Source organism: Micromys minutus (genome assembly GCF_963924665.1).
Source record: "Micromys minutus genome assembly, chromosome: 12".
Taxonomy (NCBI): Eukaryota; Metazoa; Chordata; class Mammalia; order Rodentia; family Muridae; genus Micromys; species Micromys minutus.
In genome coordinates this window covers 37,497,979-37,518,658 of record NC_137981.1, presented here as the reverse complement: position 1 = coordinate 37,518,658, position 20,680 = coordinate 37,497,979, and the positions used below count along the sequence as shown (strand labels likewise).

Here is a 20,680-nt window from a genome sequence, read left to right as displayed (position 1 = left end):
AAAACCGGACATTTTTCTGGCCGCTTTGGAGGAAGGAAAATGAAGAGATGTAATTTGATCTCAGAATTTCCCACTATTAGACAAATATACGACAATATATGTACAAAATCTATTGTATGACTAGAGACAAAAATGAAAGAAGCATTGGAGACTGTAAAGAGTGGCATTATCATTTAAAATGGAGTTTGTCCTTTAATGCCAGACCTCAGGAGGCAGAGGAAGCCAGGTCTAGCCACTCAATGAGACTGTCCTGACAAAGTGGGAGGGTGCAAAGGAGGTTAAATAGAATTCTAACCTTTGCTGTGAGAGTTTGAAAGGCACATACATTCAGCTGAAAAAGTCCAAGCACCGCGATTCAAGAACAAAAATGAGTCAAGGGAAGTAGGGAATGACAGCAAGAGATATTCAGAGAACTTGTAAGATTCATCTGGAAAGGCCAGAGCCTCTTAACTCACTGGGCAAATACATTTGAAGCCAGAGAGATGGTTCAATGGTTAAAGGTGCTTGGAGCCAAGGATGGTGACCTAAGTTCCTTAGGACAAATCCACATGGAAGAAATCAATGGAAGGACGAAATAGATTCCTTCAAGTCTGACTTCTAAAACTTTAAATAAATAAATAAATAAATAAATAAATAAATAAATGTTATAGAAAAAATGGAAATTAGAAACTAAGTAGGCAGAAAATTGGAAGTTACTTCCATATAGATATATATCACACACACACAGAATTTGGGTTGGGTTTGGGCAACTTACACAGATCCAAGCTGACCAGCATCCATAAGGTCAAGAAACAAGAACAGATTGTTCCATCAATAACTATTAGTTACTTTATGATGGCTCAGGGGCCACCAAATGCAACGATGGAACACAGAACACTCAAGGTAGAAAAAGAAAACTGACTGCTACAACTTACTCTAACCTTCATGTGTCCTTCTCAGTCTTATAAAAGGTTAAAGAGTGTGTATGACACAAGCTGTGTTGAAAGGTTCAGGGACTAACATAGCGAAGGCCCATGTTATAGCATCCAAATGGGATAAAACAAAAAAACCCTCTGTATCCTATTACTCAATAACATATGTGCTCAGAATCTGTCCACGATGATTAGGAAGGCAACAGGACAACATTCTCAGCATCTGTTGTCTCTTTGTGTTCATCAATGAGACCAAGAGCTGGAATAAATAGGAAGGGAAAACCTAATAAATATTCTTTGCAAAGGGAACCTACAAAAGTATTTTCTTTTGTGTGTTTATGTGTTTTGCCTGCATGAATGTCTGTGCAGCACATGTGTCCAGTCCCCATGGAGGGCAGAGGAGTGAGTTATATTCCCTAGAACTAGAGCTATCAAATGTTGTGAACCACCATGTGGTGCTGAAAACTGAACTCAGGTCCATTGAATGAGCAGTCTCTTCTCCTAACCACTGAATCATCTCTCCAGCCACTACAAAAGTACTTTTAAAAGAAAAGAGACTTTTGGGAGTGTGTCATGGGTAAAAATAGATCTCATTGTCACAGAGATATTCTAACTCCTAAGGGGAAAGGAGAAAGAGTGGGGCTATAGGAAGAGAGCAAGGGACAGGAGGCACATCACACACCTGCAATGCAGAGAGGAAAGGCACCAAGACTGGTACTGTACTGGGATTGAGGCTGTCAAAGTGGTTTGAATGCTCAGAAAACAAAGGGAAGTGGAGTATGTAATACACTGAGTGTCCCAGCAGGAGAAGGATAACTAACATGCTTGCAGCCATAGCAGAAAGGAAAGCCTCCTATTTAAAGATATGTTGACTCCAACAGTGAGTATATATTTTTAAACTCCTCTTTGGCTATTCACTTTCACTTGGTCAAAGCCATTTCATATAAATGTCAAGGCCTCCCCACCCCAGAAGAAAAGAGCAACAACATACAAAAGTGAAGGACAAGAGATTAAATACAACTATCTTATAGATTTATTAATGAAAAATACTTTACAAAACCAGTATGCTTTGCCTTAAAATAGTTTAGCTGACTCTTGAGAGTTTACAACGGTGACTGAGCAAGTGGCAGTAATGGCTCTGCTGCTGAGGACAGGAGGGTGTGTTAGTATGCCCAAATCCATCTGTTCAGAAGGGCAAATATTATATTAGCAGCTCCATACTCTAGGCCTAAAGTCTGAGTCACAAGGAAGGCTGAGAGGCCATAATACCTGGGTAGTTGGACTTCCCTTAAGGACATGGTCAGAATCCTGACTACAGGGATAAATACCCCTCTACATTGGTAGGAGATGGGGAAGAAAGAGAGTTAGGTAATATGAACAGGTAGATACACAGAGTATAAGTTGGGAATATAGCAGAACCAGAAGATGGGGGCTCTGATGGAGATGTGGGCTAAAAGTAACCGAAATAAAGTAGTCCAGACTAGCCTAGAACTTGCTATGTAGCCAGGGATAAACCTGAACTTCTAATCCTCCATCTCCCAAGTGCTAGGATGACAGCTGTGGACCATCATGCCCAGTTTCACACACTGCTAAGGCTATAACCCTGGGTGATATGCATGTTAGGAAAATTCTACCAATTGAGCTACATCCCCAACTCTAAAAGCTGGAATTTCAAATATTCCCTCTCAAAGAAGCAAACACCCTTAGGGAAAAAAAAATGTTTTTTTTTTTTTTTTTGTTTTTTTTTTTTGTGGTGGTGGTTCTGTTCTTTAAAAAAAAAAAAAAGAAAAGAAAAGAAAAAAGAAAAACCCATGGTCTCTTTTTACCCCAGTGTCGCTGGTCTTGAAATGCTGATTCTCCAGCCTCTACCTCCCAACTGCTGGGATTACAGGCATACAATGCCTGGACTGAAATGGCCAAGTCTAAGTTGAGACGAGAATGGCATAACTGGCAGGATGCAAGGTATCATTGTGCCACTGTACAGTTTTATCGAGAAGGCATGGCTCCAGGACAGGTTAGGATAACCCTTACCACCTGCTACGCTGTAAAAATCTCACCCTGTTCTGCTCTTTTCCAGCGGCATTTGATAGAACAAACATAATTCTTTCCTCTCCTGTACTCCTATATCTATACTGGGAGGGATAACTGCTCTGTCTCCAGTCATCATCTGGGGGCATATCTATTCTTCGAGGACCAGGTGTTCGGGACCCCAGAACAGGACCCGAATTCCAAGATGACCTATGAAGATTGCTGGATGGTAGGGACCCTGGGTGAACAGCAGAAGGATGGGAGGATGAGTGGAAAAGATTTCCCCAGGACTGAGAATGAGGAACCTGAAGGCCCTGGTGTCTTTCTGGTAGTGTGGCAGTGTAGGTAGGCTGAGGCTTGCATGCTGGCATAGTTAGGACTCTGGCCCCAATGTGCTGGTTGGTCTCTGACCCTGGTCCCCAGGAAGCATCAGTTCTGGAACGATGAGGTAGACTTCTGTAGTTCAAAGTCCTTCCTGTGTACTTGACCCCTTGGGGAGCTTCATCCCTGTCACACATAGCCAGAAACTGCTGGACACTCCTCGAAGTTCCTAAAGAAAAGAAAAGAAAAGAAACCCAAAGACTGAGCATTTTTAGAAAATAAATCTTCTTCCCAAAGGACTACTCTTGGCTATTTTGCCCAACCCTTTACTCCTCCAAGAATACAAACAGAAGGAAAAAAGAAGAAGAAGAAGACACACGCACACACACGCACACACGCACACACACACACTTTTTAAATTTTTTCCCCAGTACTGGGGATTGAACCCAGGACCTGTGCATGCTAGGCAAACACTCTACCATTAAGCTATAACCTTAGCCCTAACAACTCCTAAATATGTCAAAATCAATCTCTTCTATCTTGGGGAAATGCAACAGTCTCCTGGATATTGCCATAACTATTTTCAATACAATCCTCCTCTAATAAACACACTCACGTACACACATGTACAAATGTGTTTACAATTCCCCTTGCGAACTCCTATAGCATTTACACTAAAATCTCACTTGGCTTTTCTTTTTTAAATATTTATATTTTATTCTGGGGCGGGGGGCATTTGAGGCAGGGTTTGTCTGTATAGTCTTTGCTGTTCTGGAACTAACTTTATATACCAGACTGGACACTCTCTGTGTGTCTCTTGTTCTCTGTCTCTGTCTCTCTCTCTTTCTGTTTTTTGGTTTGTTTGTTTGTTTGTTTGTTTGTTTTTTGAGATAGAGCTTCTCTGTGTAGCTCTGGCTGTTCTGGAAGTCAGTTTGTAGACCAGGCTGGCTTCTGCCTGCTTCTGTCTCCCAGGTTCTGAGATTAAAGACATGCACCACTGCCAGGCCACTTGGCCTATCTTAACATGGTACCTTGCCACTACTGTTAAATGGCCTCTACTTAAATCCTTGTTCAATTTCTGAGATCTCTGCTTTTGTTCATGCCACACTTACCTCATACCCAATATAGAAAATCTTTTTCTATTTTTGTCCAACATCCATAAAGTACCAAGTAGTATGTCCTCTTTCCCCATTGAGAACCAGAGACTTAAAATGTAAGTTAAACCCATAAGGAGTAAAAAAAAAAAAAAAAAAAAAAAAAAAAATCTTCCATAGAAGTCAATGAGAGCCAGAAGGGTGCTGCCATCTTCCTGCGGACTATCTGGGCCTATATGTATGACATGTGTTCTCAAGGTACAGCGTCTTCCCAGTCTTCCATTCACTTCTGTCCTCCCACATCATCCCTCAGCTAAGACTTAACAAACAACAGGGGAGAGAAAACTTGCTAAAAGAGATGACACTTCCAGTTTGGGGACTTCCAAAGAGTAGTTATTAACTACACTTTATCACTTCAACGTTTTTTCTTCATGACTCAAACAGGTTGGTTCACACTCATGAGTGAAGCAAAGTATCTAAAAAATTATTCAGTCTTACTTTATGAAGATCAATGCCTGATCTTAAAACAGTAATTCATGTCTATTATTCCATTCTACCTTGGGACACCCCACTGTCCTAGGAAGTATATGATTTGACCCTGAAAAAGAATCACATTTTAGCAGATAATATTAGTTTGGGGGGTGTTACCTGGGGGTCTATGGGGCTCCCCTGCCATGCTGGGCATCAGGACATCTGGGGACAGGAACTGTGGTTGGGGAGGGTAGAGTTTAGGATCAAGGAGAAATACAGGAGGATCATGGATGACAGGGAGGGAAGAGGAGCTGGAACAATGGTGCCCGGTTTCCAAAGTCTTTTTCCTCACGTTTGATGAATCCTTATATGAGACAAGACAAGAAAACACAAAGATGAGGGTTAACATGGCAGGACATGGTTGGATAAACACAGTGAGGCAAGCAAGAGGGGATGGAAGGAACCAGAGCACAGCACATGGAGAGGACTCACATCACTGCACCCTGACGGCCCACAATCCTGCCCTTCCACCACGTTCCTCACAACCTCTGCCTTCCCAGGCCCACCATTTGGGCCTTTAGCAAACACTCTAATGCTAACTGTACAATTAAAGAGATTGAAATAGAAACGTAGCAATAGACAGAGCTGAGCATGCTTGTGTATGCACACCTATGATCAACGGTACTCAGAAGACTGAGCAGGACTGCTTTGAGTTTAAAGCTAGCTTGGCCCACACAATAAGTTCAAAGTCAGTCTGGGCCACACAACAATACCTATCTCCAAAAAGAAAAAAGGGAAGAAACCATAAGCATGAACCAAGTAGGGGTTGTGAGTTTAGTTCAGTTGTAGAGTAGGCCCTGGGTTCAATCCTCTCTACCCCCCCCCAAATAAAGGAGGTAGAGGGCAGGAAAGGAGACAGGGAGAGGTGGGGGTAGTCATTTAAGCAGAATAAGAGGCTGAGGAGGATCTATACTGTGCACCAAACTACCTGCTGAGATACAGAACTAGACTCTAGTCCACAGCTGACTCTTCTGGAGGTCACCTTCCTACTCACAGTTGCTCATGTCCTGCCATGGCTCCACTCACTTCTGTGGTAAAGACCCAGAAATATTTCATTTATTGTAAAAAAGTTGAAACATTCAAAATTGAATACATTTTTCCAAACTCCTTCTAGTACTACATTTTTCTAAGTTACTTAGACATAAATATTGGATTTGCCCTTAACTTCCTATTTCCCATTCACCATGAGACATTTCTACATATGGATTTCATATTTAAACTTGCCTGGACCATTGCAGAAGCCTTAATCCAATCTTCCTATCTCCTGCTACTTGCTTAATTGTATTATAAGGTCGAGTGTGACAGCGAAGGTAATCTTTCTCACTTTAATCCTGTACTGTCTCTGTGTTCTTTACACATACTCTTTTTTCCTGATTTGCTTATTATTATTATTAGTAGTAGTAGTATTAATTATTAATTATTATTATTAGGGAGACAGCATATTGTTATGTAACCCAGACTGGCTCAAACTTAAAATACTCCAGCTTCAGGGCTGGAAAGATGGGGCTAAAGAGATGGCTCAGTGATTAGGAGCACTGGCTGCCCTTCCAGAGAACCTGGGTTCAATTCCTAGCACCCACATGGCAGCTCACAGCTGTCTGTAACTCCACGATCTAATTTTCTTTGTTTTTGTCTTTTTTTTTTTTTTTTTTGAGACAGTGTTTCTTTATGTAACCCTAGCTATCCTGAAACTATTCTATAGACCAGGCTGGCCTCAAACTCAGAGATCCACCTGCCACTGCCTTTGGATTGCTGGGATTTAAGGTGTACACTACCACCACCACCCAGCCACTAAAAAGGTTTAAAAACAAAACAGTACAAAACAACCCCCCCAACTTTAACCTGACAAGTATAAATATTACAGACAAGTATCATCTCACTTTTTTGACGTTTCTCAAACACACCAACTTATCATATTTCAGACCTGTCCCCTTGTTTTTCTGTTACCAGAAATATTGTGTCATGGCTAAACTTCCTATCACTGGAATCGTTGATCAAATGTTAATTCCTCTCACTACTTCTTACTATCCTAACAAAACACCTCTTTAGCTCCCTATTCCCTTGACTTACTTTATTCTTCGTTATCATAATTATTGCTGTCTTGGGTTATATCAGTTGTGATTGTCTTTCTTCCTGTAGTAGAATATATTTGATTTCAAGTACTTAGTAAATAATACATTCATCTACATGTCAATCTAGTTAGTTTCATTTAATAGGCTGCAAGCTATTCAAGGGCAAAATTTGTGTTACATCATCTATGTTCATAATATTTAGGGAAATGTTTTACAGAGAAAGGATTTCTAGTGGAATAACACTACCACATTTTCATTGAGCTCTTGTCACTTTTCTGTATTGTTTTAAGCCTTTTCAGAGAAAGAAATATGATGCTCTTCATAAGCATGTACTGACCCATTACCTATCTTTTTCTGGGGCAAGGAATCCCAATCCAGTTCTCTACTTCTAACTCATATGTCTCATATCCAGACCTAATCGGCTATTTCCAGTAATGAATAATATATCTGAATTTAAATATATTTAATTCTCCCAAACATAATTAGGAACCCACAATCATTCTTAGTTCCTCTTTTCCCTGTGTGCACCAAGTCATGCCTTCATTGCTGACTCTCCAATATATTTACTTCTTACTATGCTCTCAAACTCCTCTGTGATCCAAGATCTGACTCCTACTCACAGTCCTTACTATCACTGTCAACACTGCTATGGCTTCTCTTTGTCAGACTCTCTAGTCCTGTCATGCCAGTGAGCTCCAGCTGCCTGGTAGATTCATAGTTCTTTCCCCCATGAACCTTTCCCTGGTATTTCACATCTAATGCTCCATGAAACCAGAGACTGGATCACTCATTCAGCACAGTATCCCCATCATCAGACATGGCATCAAGTATAAGTCCAATAAGCAGTGTTTTAAAAGGATAACTAAAGCAATAAATAATTGCATAATACACTAGACAGAAGCCAACTCTCTTGGGGAAAATAACATTTCAGTTAAGTGTATGAAAATATGTGAGAGCAAATGCTCTGCCAGAGAAACTACCTTTTCCCAAAAAAGATAAGAAGGAGGAGGAGAAGGAAAAGATGAGGAGGAAGAAAAGAAGAGTAGAAATAGGAGAAAGAAGAAAAAGAAAATGAGAAGAAAGAAAAAATGTTTATTTAGAAACTTACACTCAGTAACCCAAGAGTTCTTTCTGGGAATGAAATTGGATATGTGTGTGTGTGTGTGTGTGTGTGTGTGTGTGTGTGTGTGTGTGCGCGCGCGCATCTGTCTGTCTGTCTGTCTGTCTGTCTCCTTTTGAACCTTTTAATTGTACCATGTATTTATAACCCATTTTAAGGGGTTTGTGTATATAATTTAGGTGATAGAAGGGTTGCCCAGCACATGAGGTCCTGGTTCAGTTCTGGTAGAGCAAAGCTTAGTATAGTGGCACATGCCTCTCATCTCAGCACTTCGGAGGCAGAGGCTGGCAGTTCTCTGTGGAGTCTAGCCTGGTCTACATAGTGAGTTCTACTAGGCAGAGTACATGAGACCCTGTAAATAATAAAACAACAAAAATAATAAAGCAAACAAAAAATGTTTATATATATTTTATCCAACTAATTTGGTAGACAAACTTCAAAGCAGGATGCTTTGTATTGACCTTTATAGTAACGAAAATTCAACTTGTTTTTAGAAAAGTATATAAAATTCTCAGAAGAGTAGACTATCTATAAGCCTAGCCAACAATATAGAATGTGAGTCTGTTGATTGATCTCTACTCCTTGGGTATAATATTGACAGTAATCCCCAAAGACTGAGGGTAAACACAGGATAGCACCATAAATTCAAGGCCAGAATGGTCTACAGAGTGACTCAGAAAACTGCCAGGAATATGTACATAGTAAAACCTTGTCTCAGAAGAAACCAAAACACAGAAATAAAATAAAAATAAAATAAAAAGTCTCAAAAAGGAAGGATCTTAATCATTTTTCTTTCTTTGTTCACGTTTCAATTCTTGACTTAAAACTTCCTGGAGTGTGCTCGGCTGTGCAGTGCGCTGAAGAGAAGGTGAAGCAGCTCTTCTTCTGTCTTCCTCCTTCCTTCTGGGAACATAGCTACTCTCATGCAATCAGCAGCTTTTGCTTCTCAGATTTTCTCAAGCCTTCCATAACTCGTTGTGGTTTGGATATAAAGTTTCCTCTCATAAGTTTCCTTCATTTTGGAAGCTTGGTTAATCAGTGCAGATCCAATCACTGAGCAGTGACGGATCGTCAGAGTGCTGGCTTCACCGAAGGAAAGGTATGCTACCCCATAGCCTTCCTGCCACTGTTGCTCTGCTTCATGGCTGCCCTGGGGCAAGCAACTAGCCTTCAAACACACAGACACACACAGCCAGATGCAAAACATCAGACTTGTGGCTTCCCTAGCCCCTGTGCTCAGGAATATGAGAAAATGGTTACAAGTCACAATTAACAAGTAAGTTTGATTACAAAGGCTACGGCCAGGGGATAACCTCCTCTCACTCCAGTTTACACTTTCCTCGCAGCCCCACTTCCACCTGCCTTCCTCTCTAGCACACCACCTGAGTCCAGCACCTTAGCACTAGACGCTGATACCTGAGAGACAGGCACTGTGCTCGGTTCACAAAGAACATGCTCCATTTCTGCTGTCGGAGTCTTGGAGAGATCAAGACCAGGGGCTGAGTGCAGTCTCCTCCCCATGCCATCTGCAGAGCCTGAGGAGGAAAACGTGAGAGTTGAAGCCATCTCTCTAGAATCTGAGCCTAGAAGAACATTAAGTAATTAATATGCATCTCTGAATTCAGTGGAGAAGCATGTTCCTCGAATCTATAAACACCAAACTTCAGCATATGGATAAAGTCCTATCGGCCACAAAAATCAAAACTTCAAGAATATTTATAGCATGTGAAATATTCTGTTATCCTCATTTACTCCCAGCTTTTCTCAATCACTTAAATTATAATCAACCATCAATGCTGCTTTAAACTAGATATGTGAAACCCCCACGGGGTTATCCCCAATCCAACTAATTATGTCTTGTGAAAAATGTACCTGCCCTTGACCTACATTTGGTGTGTCTGTGTGTATATATGTTATGTATATGTATGTGGATATGATAATTTGATATATGTACCCACTCCCCCCCCACACATATATACACACATACACACACACACACACACACACACACAGTGCTTAAGTATACTGTTGCTGTTAGTACTTAGATTGGTTATTTTAAACATTTTCTGTTACTTAATGCATTGGTTCTCATAATATTGATTCATCTGAGAACTTTAAAAATTATACATATATTAAAATTATATATATATATAATTGTATATAAACTATATAGTTTAGTTGTATAACACTTGACTAACATGCAGGAAGCATTGGGGGTTCAATCCTCAGTAGGCAGAAAGGGAGAAGAGACATGTAAACAACTTCTTGAGCCACACCTTGGTGTTTGTTTTGTTTTGTTGTTTTTTGAGACAGAGTTTCTCTGTATAGCTCTGGCTATCATGGAACTTGCTATATAGATCACTGGCTTTGAACTTGAAAATCTACCTGTTTTAGCCTTGGAATGCTGGGATTAAAGGTGTGCACCACCACTGACTGGCAGAAATTTTCACTTTAAAAGGCTGTCCAACAAATAAATAATCTTAAATGCAGTCTAGTATGGTGGTATCCAACTGCATTCTCAGTACTTGTTAGGTGTAGGCAAAAGAATAAAGGAGTTCAAGGCCAGCCTGAGCTACATAAGACTGTATCAAACATTTTTTAAAGATTATTTATGTATATGAGTACACTGTTGCTGTCCTCAGACACATCAGATCCCATTACAGATGGTTGTGAGCCACCATGTGGTTGCTGGGAATTGAACTCAGGACCTCTTGAAGAGCAGTTGGTGCTCTAAACCACTGAGCCATCTCTTCAGTCCCGCAAAAATTTCTTACTAAATGGCTTGACAGTTAAGGGAACTGGGTTTAATTCCCATAACCAACCATCTATAACTCCTGTTCTAGGGAATATGGCTCCCTCTTCTACCTTCCACAGGTTCTGCACACATGTAGGATGCAGACACACAGGCTGACTGCTGCAGTTTGTCATACCCATGCTGAGAACACACACATATATACACACACTAAATAAATAGTTTAGTTTGTTTTGTCCTTTATATTGTTTAATTATTTTAAGTGTGTATGTGTTACTTCTACATATGTCTGTGTAGCACTTGCATACAGTAGCCACAAAAGCCAAAAGAGGGCATTGAATCTTCTGGAAGTGAAGGTACAGATTGCTGTGAGCTGCCATGTGGTATTAGGAATTGAACCTGGGTACAATGTAAGAGCAGCCAGTACTATAAGGCATTGAGCCATGTCTCCAGTCCTGTATAATATCTTTCTTAATTTTACTTCTCTATGGTCTTGGTGGTTGAACCAGCCTCATGCATGCTAATGCTCACACTCTACCACTGACGCACACATCAATAATGTCCTTTGATCACAGACGTTTTTCACTTTGATCTGGTATGGTTTATCTTTTTCCATCTATTGCCTGTTTTCTTGGTGTCACACCTCAGAAACTGTTGTCAAATCCAAGTCTTAAGGCTTTTTCTTTCTTCTGATTTTTATAATTTTTAACTCTTAATTCTTTAGGCCAAACAAACTCAAGTCACTTGGAACTCACTATGCACACTGGACCGGCCTAGAACTCACAAGGGTCTGTCTCCCTCTGCCTTCCAAGTGCTGAGATACACATGCAACACCACAACTGTCCTGAAATTTTCTTAACAAAAGCTACTTTCAATGTTTTAGTTAACTGTGGATAAAATTAATTCTATGCAGCTTGAAAGTACTAGAAAATATAAGATATAGAACAAAAGCAGAATCATATAATTCTTCAGGAACTAATATGTAAGAACTAGTCAAGTCACAAAAGTCCAAACCCTTAACTTTATTCATATGAAATGCCCAGAAGAGAGCAGTGTGTACAGGAAACACTGTGTTTACATGAAGTAAGGGAGAGGGATAAAGGACAAGAAGCACAGGACTGCTGCTGGGTCAGGGTTCTTTGGAAGGTGACAAGAACACTTTAAAACTGACTGTGGTGGGCAGTTAATAATAGCATTGGTTGCTCTTGTAGAAGACCTGGGTGTGATTCCCAGGACCTACATGGTGGCTCACACAATCTGTGACCCCAGTTCCAGAGGATCCCATGTCCTGTCCTGGTCTGCATATGGTATATAGACAGACATAGGTGCAAACAAAATACCCATAAAGTTAAAATAAAACTGGTTGTGGTAAGCTAGTATAATATTTGCCTTGAGTTCCAATACTCTGGGAAACTGAGGCAAGAGGATCCTCATGCATTTGATACATTGGGCTACATAATAAGATCAATACTGTGGTGAGACGATCTCGAAACTAAGCCATCTCTCTAGCTCCTTCCACCTTTATGTAGATCATGCGAGCTAAGTTCAAGTCAATAAACTTGTGCAGAAAGTGCCTTTACCCACTAAACCACCTCAACAGCATCATAGTATTTGTAAAACACTTAATTTGGACTTAATATTTGCATACTTTTCCCTCATATTAGAAGAAAGCATAGTGAAGTATACTCCAGCTTCTCCTCATTCATTAAAATCTCTCTATACGACCCTGTCTTGTATACCTAAAGAGTACTTAGTAAATGTTATTATAAAGTCTATACTAGAATGCACATCAGAAATATATCTTAATATCAACTCCTGAGTCTATTTAATATCCAGGAAACATACACAACAGTTTCTGGAAGAATCAGAAAAGGTCTTAATATCAATAGCTTGATAAAATTGGAAAATGCCACAGTGGCTTGGTTTAGTGTAGCTATCCTTGTTGCAAGATGAACCTGAAGCCTTATTCTTGGATTAGTTTAACATCTAAAACACACACACACACACACACACAGAAGACTCTTCTACGCCTTCCCCATATTGTGTAGCTCACTCTCAAAAACCTGTGAAGCAGTTCTTTGCACTATATCCTGGAGAACCCACCAGCCAATACTTACACAGTCATTTCATTACAAGGAAGGAACTGCTCTCCCAGTGATAATTCTAACCCAACTTCAACTCTGACCAAGCGGGGCAAATGCCTGGCCCTTGTCCTGAAGGCTCTATGAGGAAAGCTAAAGAGTTCATTGCCTCTTAGTAAGCTATTGATACTGTACAGAGCACTATCCCACCTTTGATCTTGTTCTCTGGCTTTCAGTTTTTACATGTCCCCACCATTGGTTATTTTTACCTGTTAGGCTAAGTGGCTGCCAGGCTACATCCTGTGACCTCCAATCAGAATAGCCAGTATGAGAAGAGGCCTGAAGACTGGCTTGGTAGAGAGACTCCAGTTCAGAGGTCTCCTGCTCTGTGTCTTGGTTCCAGTGTGGATGCAAAAGGATATGATTTCTTTCTGGGTAGGTTACACATGTATGGGAATCATGGGAGGAGGACTTGACTCCTGGCCCAGGAGCCCTGTGTTTAACCTGAGAGTCACAAAGCCTTGTGACATTTACCCAAGAATCCAAAGGCAAAGAAGTCCCCAGGTTGATACTACTCCCTGGTTCCTTGGGCCTATTATCTGTTACTTGGGGTAGCTTTCCTTGGTATGTATCTGGCTCAGCCAACCTGGGCTTTCCTCTCCTCAAGGTTTCAGCATTAGGAAGCCCAGAGTCCATGGAAAGAGAAGGATGACCTGCAGGTTCCTCCCAGCAGGGCAGTCTTTCCCTGCCATCTGGAGAAGGAGGCTGTTTTACCCAGCTACAGTGTTCTTTTCCTGGATCCTGGGATAATGAAAGCATGAAGTCAGAAGAAGAGCTCTTCCTTAGACCATTTGGCAAACTTCGATTCTGGGAACCTATAACATCTCTCATGGAAGTGTTCTGAATCTTCTGGAACTGCTCTGCCAATGATCGGACAAGTCCTTTTGTACTGGGGAACTCTGGCCTATAGAGCTCCTCACTGCCTCTGACCACTTTTGAAGTCAATGGAGTTTGGAGACTTTGGGCTTGGAGATGCTGGTTAAGTTTCTGCTTGGGGTCAGTAGCCTGAAGCACAGGTGAAGCAGCAGCAAACATCACAGGTTGGCGGGCACTGTAAGGGGGGACAGTAGGCTGAGCTGATGAGCTTGAAGGGCTATTTAGACTATGTATAACTCTCTCAGAAGTGGCTTCTCCTGCTGAATGTGACCGAAGCATCTCCATGGATATATCAACAGAATTCTTTTTTTCTTCGAACAGCTGATCTTGAGCTATGTCTCTTCCTTCTTGTGGGGGGAATTTGCTGCAACAGCTGTTGTCCACCCTGCAGCCTTGGAGCCTATCTTCAAGGGCATCAAATGGTAGGCATTCATGCTGACAATTCATCTCAGTTCTACCTGCTGTTTTAGGTAAATCCTGCCTGTGGAATGCAGAATGATTGACACTGTCCACCTCAAAAGACGTCAGAAGCTTCGAGGAAGATCTCCTAGGGGGACTGTGCTGTGAAACAGACGGAACAGGTGACTCTGGGATGAGTGATGAGTGTGACTCAGGGCAGGAAGCAGGTGAGGGGAAGAAAGAGGAAGTGGCCCCAAGCTCTGTATCCTTGCAGGGTTCCAGCTGTGCATCCTGGCTTAACAATACTTGGAGCGGGATAGACTGTTCACTGAAACAAATGGAGAGAACCAGTCACACAGTGCCTTGACTAACAAATCTTCCAAAAAGAGCAATTCATTCCATTCCACTTCTAGCTATTCACAAATATAATGAATAGTGTAAGAAAGACAAAACTAAAGAAAGCCAATAGTTTACAGGTTCACAAAAGAAAAGAAAGGAAGTATCACCAAATTTGTGTATGTGTTATTAAGTCCAGTGTTTGCCAATATTCTTTACTACCTGCAAAGTCCAATTCCAATCACATTCTACTTGCAAATTTAAAAAATTGCCAGGTAGTGGTGGCAAACTCATTTAATCCCAGTACTCAGGAGGCAGAGGCAAGTGGATCTCTAAGTTCAAGGTCAGCCTGGTTTACAGAGCAAGTTCCAAGATAACCAGTGCTACACAGAGAAACCCTGTCTCAAAGAGCAAACAAACAAACAAAAGATTAAAAAATTGCTTCTTCTACAGAAGGGAAAGTCTAAAAGCCACTCCCACTATACAACAGAAGTCCCAGATGCTGTACAAGAGGAGAAGAGCTACCCTAAGATCCTATGGAGGAGCACAGGCAACAAGAAGACACCACTTCAGAACACAAGGGGATTTGGATCCTGGGTACATAGACATCAACTATCATTGCATTCTTCACTCAAATGTCTCCTCACAGTAACAGAACAGAGCTCTCTTAACACTGAGGAGGGCTCAGAACATACTGCATTTAGTTAATTCTTACTGTTTTATATTCATGACAAAAATAATACAGCCTTACAGGAAACTTCAACCTTTCCAACTTTAGAGTTTCAGAGAAGAATTAAGAAACTAAAAATCCATAACTGAAGTACTTCAAAGCCCAACTGTTTAAAGCATGGCACAATGATGAAATAAGTTTGGACCCTAAAGCATCTCAGGATTTAGATTTCAGGGTTAAGGGTGTTCAACCCATCTATATGAATGTTCCAAAATCTGAAAAGGGGGGGAAAAAGATATCTGAACTGGGCATGGCAGTGCAAACCTCTAACCCCACCATTTAGGAACCAAAGGCAGGAAGATTGTAGTAAGGTTGAGGCCTACATAGTCTACCTAGCAAGTCCCAGGCCAGCTAAGCAACCTTATCTCAAAAACTAAACAAAAAAAGACAAAGGGAAACAAGTGGAATGGAGGAAGGGAGGGGGGAAGAGACAGGAAGACAGAGAGAGAAGCAGAAAGACAGACAGACAGAGAAAGGCAGAAACAAATGGATAAGAGAGAGAAAGACAGACACAAACAGGCAGACAGAGACTTACTTCAGGTCTCACAGCATTTTAGATAAGGAATACTCAAACTGTACATCACAAATGATTGTGGGTTTAATCATCCAGTCACTCTTGTAACATGAATGTGATACTTTTTTTAAAGATTTATTTATTTGTTTTATGTAAATACAAGACATACTGTCATTGTCTTAAAACACATCAGAAGAGTGTGTTGAGTTCCATTACAGATGGTTGTGTGAGCCACCATGTGGTTGTTGGGAATTGAACTCAGGACCTATGGAAGACCAGTCAGTGCTCTTAACTACTGAGCCATCTCTCCAGCCCATGAATGTGACACTTTAATCAAAACCTGGCCTACTGATATAGTATAATTGGTAGAGTGCTGGCCCAACATGCAGGATGCCTTGGGTTCAACCCACAGAACTGAATAAGCCTGAGTAGTGTTAAACAGGCTTATAATACTAGCACTCCAGAGGCAAAAGAAAGATCAGGAGTTCAAGGTATTCCAAACTCTAGTTAGCCTACGCTATAAGAGACTCCTTGACGGTAGGAAAAAGGGGAGGAGAAGGAGGGAGGGAGGGAGACAACATTGACAGTAAACAGATCTGTATCTGAATTCTACACTTCTACTACTTATTAGCTACCTGACTATCCTCTCTACATGTCCCCTTATTTACAAAGTATGCCAAATAAGAGCCCCTGGATCATCAGTAAATCGTAATAAATAAAACAAAGTACTTGGCTCTAATCTGAACCCAGGCAAATGTCCAAAATCCTAACACACATAATAAAGCCAAGAGTTAAAAGACACACACACACACAGACACACACACACACACACACACGGCACTGCATGGTATCTGCACGCAGCAGGTCTCTCCTGTTGGGTGTTCAGAAGACAGTGCGATGGAAAGTCATGATCTGGCATTGTTCGTTTCTCGGCTTTGTGCATGTTAAACCTGGTATTTCTAATGATACAGTTTAAAAGGAAAAAAAAGGAAAGACAACAGAGGCAGACAATGTGTAGCTTACTGGTAGAATGCTTGCCTAGTAATATACAAGTTCCTGGGTTTTATTCCCAGCAAAACACACACACACACACACACACACACACACACACACACACACACACACACACACACAAAGTTATCTGCTTTTATTATAGTTATATTTATACCCCTAAAATGTGGGAACTACCCCAGTACCTCTTGGGACTTTCTCCTTGTCCTGACCTTAGAGAAGCAAACAAAGAAAATCTTTGTGTTTCTTCCCTATGGTTTAATCAAAGCAAGAAAAACTGATTATTTTCTCTGTGAGGATGGGAAACACTGAAATCCCAAATTAAATGCTTACTACAACATGAAAGGTACAATCAGATTCCATGTATAAGAACATAATAAATACAAATACAATAATCATGTTGCTACACAAATTCAGGAAATTTGGACAGCTTGTCATTTTGCACTTTTTTGCATCTTTTTAAGAATTATTAGGAAAAGGACTATCTATGCAATGAGCTTTTGTAGTTCTGACCTTAGAGAGGAAAACCTTAGTCATATATTTGTCTCTTTTCCCTTGTAGTGAAGAAGACAAGAGTCTTTGCTATGGAGTACCCACGGTCACTTCCTCCCCTGATGTCCACAGCTAATGTGGTTCTCAAGCACTACCTTGTCGGCTGAGGGAGGGTGCCCCCCTGTGATGGGAGAGAGGCTGAGGACTGCACCGGCTGCTGCGATGATGGCTGTTGCTGCATGCGATCCTGCAGGCTTCGTGCTTTTCGAATACTGATTTGCAACTTCTTATCGACTAGGGCTCTGCTGTGCGTGCTAGAGCTGGCATCATGCAGGGTAAGTCTTAGTTTAGCTAAAATGCAAAAGAAAATACAGCAGGAACAACACAAAATACAAACAAAAATAAAAGAACAAAAACTAAACTAAAACCAAGCAAAGATAGGTGGTAAAACAAAATACATAGCAGGAATGCAAGGCATAGACTACGCATGCGCTATCAAGAGCACAGAACCAGCTCTGGCTCCAGGAAACATTCATGAAAGCTACGGAGGCCAAACAGGTTAATTAAAATTTAAACAAACAAAACACTAAAGAAAATAAAACAAAACTAAAAAGGAACCAGGAAGATAAATTAGCACATGGAGGTTGCCATTCTCATCTTCTCACTGACCTGTTTGACTCTGGTCTCCATACTCTGCTCCCAACTCCCCCTTTCTAATGGCCAATGGCAAAAAATAAGGTACAAACATGCACCTGTCCTTACAGAGCACAGCTTCATGTAGTCATATTTAAGAGTCAGGTACAGCTCTTAGCCTTAGCCCCTTGCTGTTTCAGTATGGTACTGCATACCAGAAAGGCAGGGGAGGAAAAAAGAATCAGGTATTACAATAAAAAGTTACCACCTAGGGCGTCAGAGCCAGGTTCTTCAGTTTGCCTACTCACTAGTCAGTGACTAGAGAAAGAGTAGGCTAAGCTCATAGCTGAAGTCTAGCTTTATTTGGGTTACAATCCTCTGTAGTTTCCTGTTGAGGTTGTTCCAGTAAATGTCCACAGACCACAGTAACACTACCAGGTACATTTTAAAATCTGAAGGGAAAAGACAACTGGCCTCCACCTGGGAGCACAAGAGACATGAGAAATGTCCCTATGGCCATCTGTGTGACAGCACTAGTACCTGTTGTGGAGTTAGCGAAGAAGCACCATAGCCATAGCAGTTGAATTACTTACAGACAGCTTCGTTACAGAGAGCCAGAGCTGCAGCACAGTCTCCCTTTTGTTCCAGATGCAGCGACTCTTCAAATATTGAATTTGCCTCTTGCAAGGACCTTTCAAAGCCGTCACTCCTCCCTGAAAGGGCCAGCACTTTCATTTTTATTATAATTAATTCCAACTTCTCCTATGTACTGTTTCTTCTCTTTGGGACACACAGATCCTAGTTAAGCCACCTGTCTACTTCTTATCTCTCTGTCCACTGCTATTTAGAAGTTTTTAGAACAACTACAGCATCCATTTTTTTTGCCTTAACTGAGATCTAACCAAGGCCAGGTAAAGATGGGGGTAGGGATGGGGGTGCCATATGAATGCCATACTACTATTCCAACTCTAATATTCCTCAGGAAAAGAGCAAAGTGTTATCCATAGTAACACAAGCAGGGCTTACTCTCCTCTGCAACGTCACCCAGCCACTTCTTCTACAGCTTCAATTCCCTCTTCAGCACTCTGCTCTGTCAGTACACCTCTTGGGCTGGAGGTCGGCTACAGCTTCTACTGCAATAAATCTACCATAGTATTGAACTGCATTTGTTGTTACATGGACTGTCCTTTCTTTAGCAATGAAGTTTTTACTGTTAGCATGCCTCACTCACCAAAAGTATCCATCTCTAAAAAGCCACTTCTCATATAACAACATAGGTTAATTTTCCCTACTCCCAAAGTGCATGTAGGTCAAAGGAGATACAAAAGAGGAGTCCAAGAACAGTGGCAGATGAAAGGACTCAGAAGTATAGTAAAGACACTTTCGTGACGGACCATCAGATATCCTTACCTTCTAGTCATCGCTAACCATAAGCTAGTAGGAAGTTATGATGTCACTTCACCTACAATTAGAATTGACATTGAGCCTTCACCTAGTCACAGGGGCTAGAAGAATGAAATGTCAAGCCAGGTATGATGGCACATGCCTGTTATCCCCAGGATTGAAGATCCCTGGTCTATATAGCAAGTTAGAACCAGGTATTTCATGGTTACATATGAGATTATATCTCAAAAAATCAAAATAACAGAAAATAAAATGGAATAAGCTGGGATAAAAAGTCTGATAAAAAGTTCTTCATGTCACCCTTGCCCTACCCTCAACTTACCTACAGATGAACATGGTAAGAAAGGCTCTGTCAGAACCTTAACTAACCCAAGCCATGTAATCCCAGCACTTCAGAAGCCCAGGCATATAACTTTACAAAGATCTAGGCAAACTATAGTTACTGAATCAGTATAGCATATTTAAAATTAAATCTTCTTCTATAATCTCAGCACTCCAGGCTGCACCAAAGCTTATCAAAAACTGATAATGAGACATATTGAGCAGGATTCCAGTTCAACATTAATGTATAGTGGAACTAAGAGAGGAACAAAAAGACAAGACAAAGATGACAAGATCCTCTTTCAGTAGAAATATAAACTTTAAACTAAGGATGGCACATGCCTGTCATCTCAGCACTTAGAAGGACAATCTCCACAACCTGATCTACAAAGAGAGTTCTGGGCCAGCCAAGGCCTAAAAGTGGTAAAACCTGGTCTCAAAAAAAAGGAGGTAGAAAGGATGAGGAGGTAGCTTAGGTGATAAAGCATTTGTTTTACAAGCATGAGGACCTAAGTTTCATTCCCAAAGCACAGTGAATAAAGCCAGCTAGAAGTGTCCATTTGCAATCCCAGCATTGGGGAGGCAGAGATAGGTGTGTCCTTGAGGTTCACTAGCCAGCCAGACTGGCCCACTGAGTTAGGTTCCGAAATAAAGAACATATTCTAGAGAATGAAGAAATAAAGGTAGACAACATCTAAGATTGTCCTCTGGCTTTCTTGTGCACTCAAACATACATGTGCACCTATACACATACAAACATACAAACACAGAACAATATAAAATCAAACTATTAGGACTTGAGTTCAACATCAATTTTTAAATATAGAAACAGCTAAGAAAAACTGAAATTTTAAAGCCCTTTTCTTTTTGGTTTTGTCTGTTTATTAGGTTTTGTTTTTAAGACAGTTTCTCTTCCCTGGATGTCCTGGAACTAGTTCTGTAGACTAGACTAGCCTTGCACTCAGAGATCTTGTCTTTCCTTGCCTTGCCTCCT

At 41.0% G+C, this 20,680-nt stretch overlaps 1 protein-coding gene across 2 annotated transcripts in view; it reads right to left on the bottom strand.

Moving 5' to 3' along the window:
• Nucleotides 1–2,626: 2,626 nt before the first annotated feature.
• USP54 (ubiquitin specific peptidase 54) overlaps nucleotides 2,627–20,680 on the bottom strand; it is a gene marked incomplete at its 5' end in the record, with an annotated part of 55,957 nt that continues 37,903 nt past the window's right edge. Inside the window, 6 exons of one of the 2 annotated variants that reach the window (XM_080926939.1) lie at nucleotides 2,627–3,489; nucleotides 5,003–5,189; nucleotides 9,494–9,612; nucleotides 13,180–14,573; nucleotides 17,484–17,679; nucleotides 18,555–18,674. In XM_080926939.1, the coding sequence (XP_080783065.1) occupies nucleotides 2,939–3,489; nucleotides 5,003–5,189; nucleotides 9,494–9,612; nucleotides 13,180–14,573; nucleotides 17,484–17,679; nucleotides 18,555–18,674 (2,567 nt within the window). In that variant the 3' untranslated portion in view covers nucleotides 2,627–2,938. The remainder of the gene's footprint in view (nucleotides 3,490–5,002; nucleotides 5,190–9,493; nucleotides 9,613–13,179; nucleotides 14,574–17,483; nucleotides 17,680–18,554; nucleotides 18,675–20,680) is intronic. The other variant, XM_080926940.1, reaches the window with a different exon arrangement.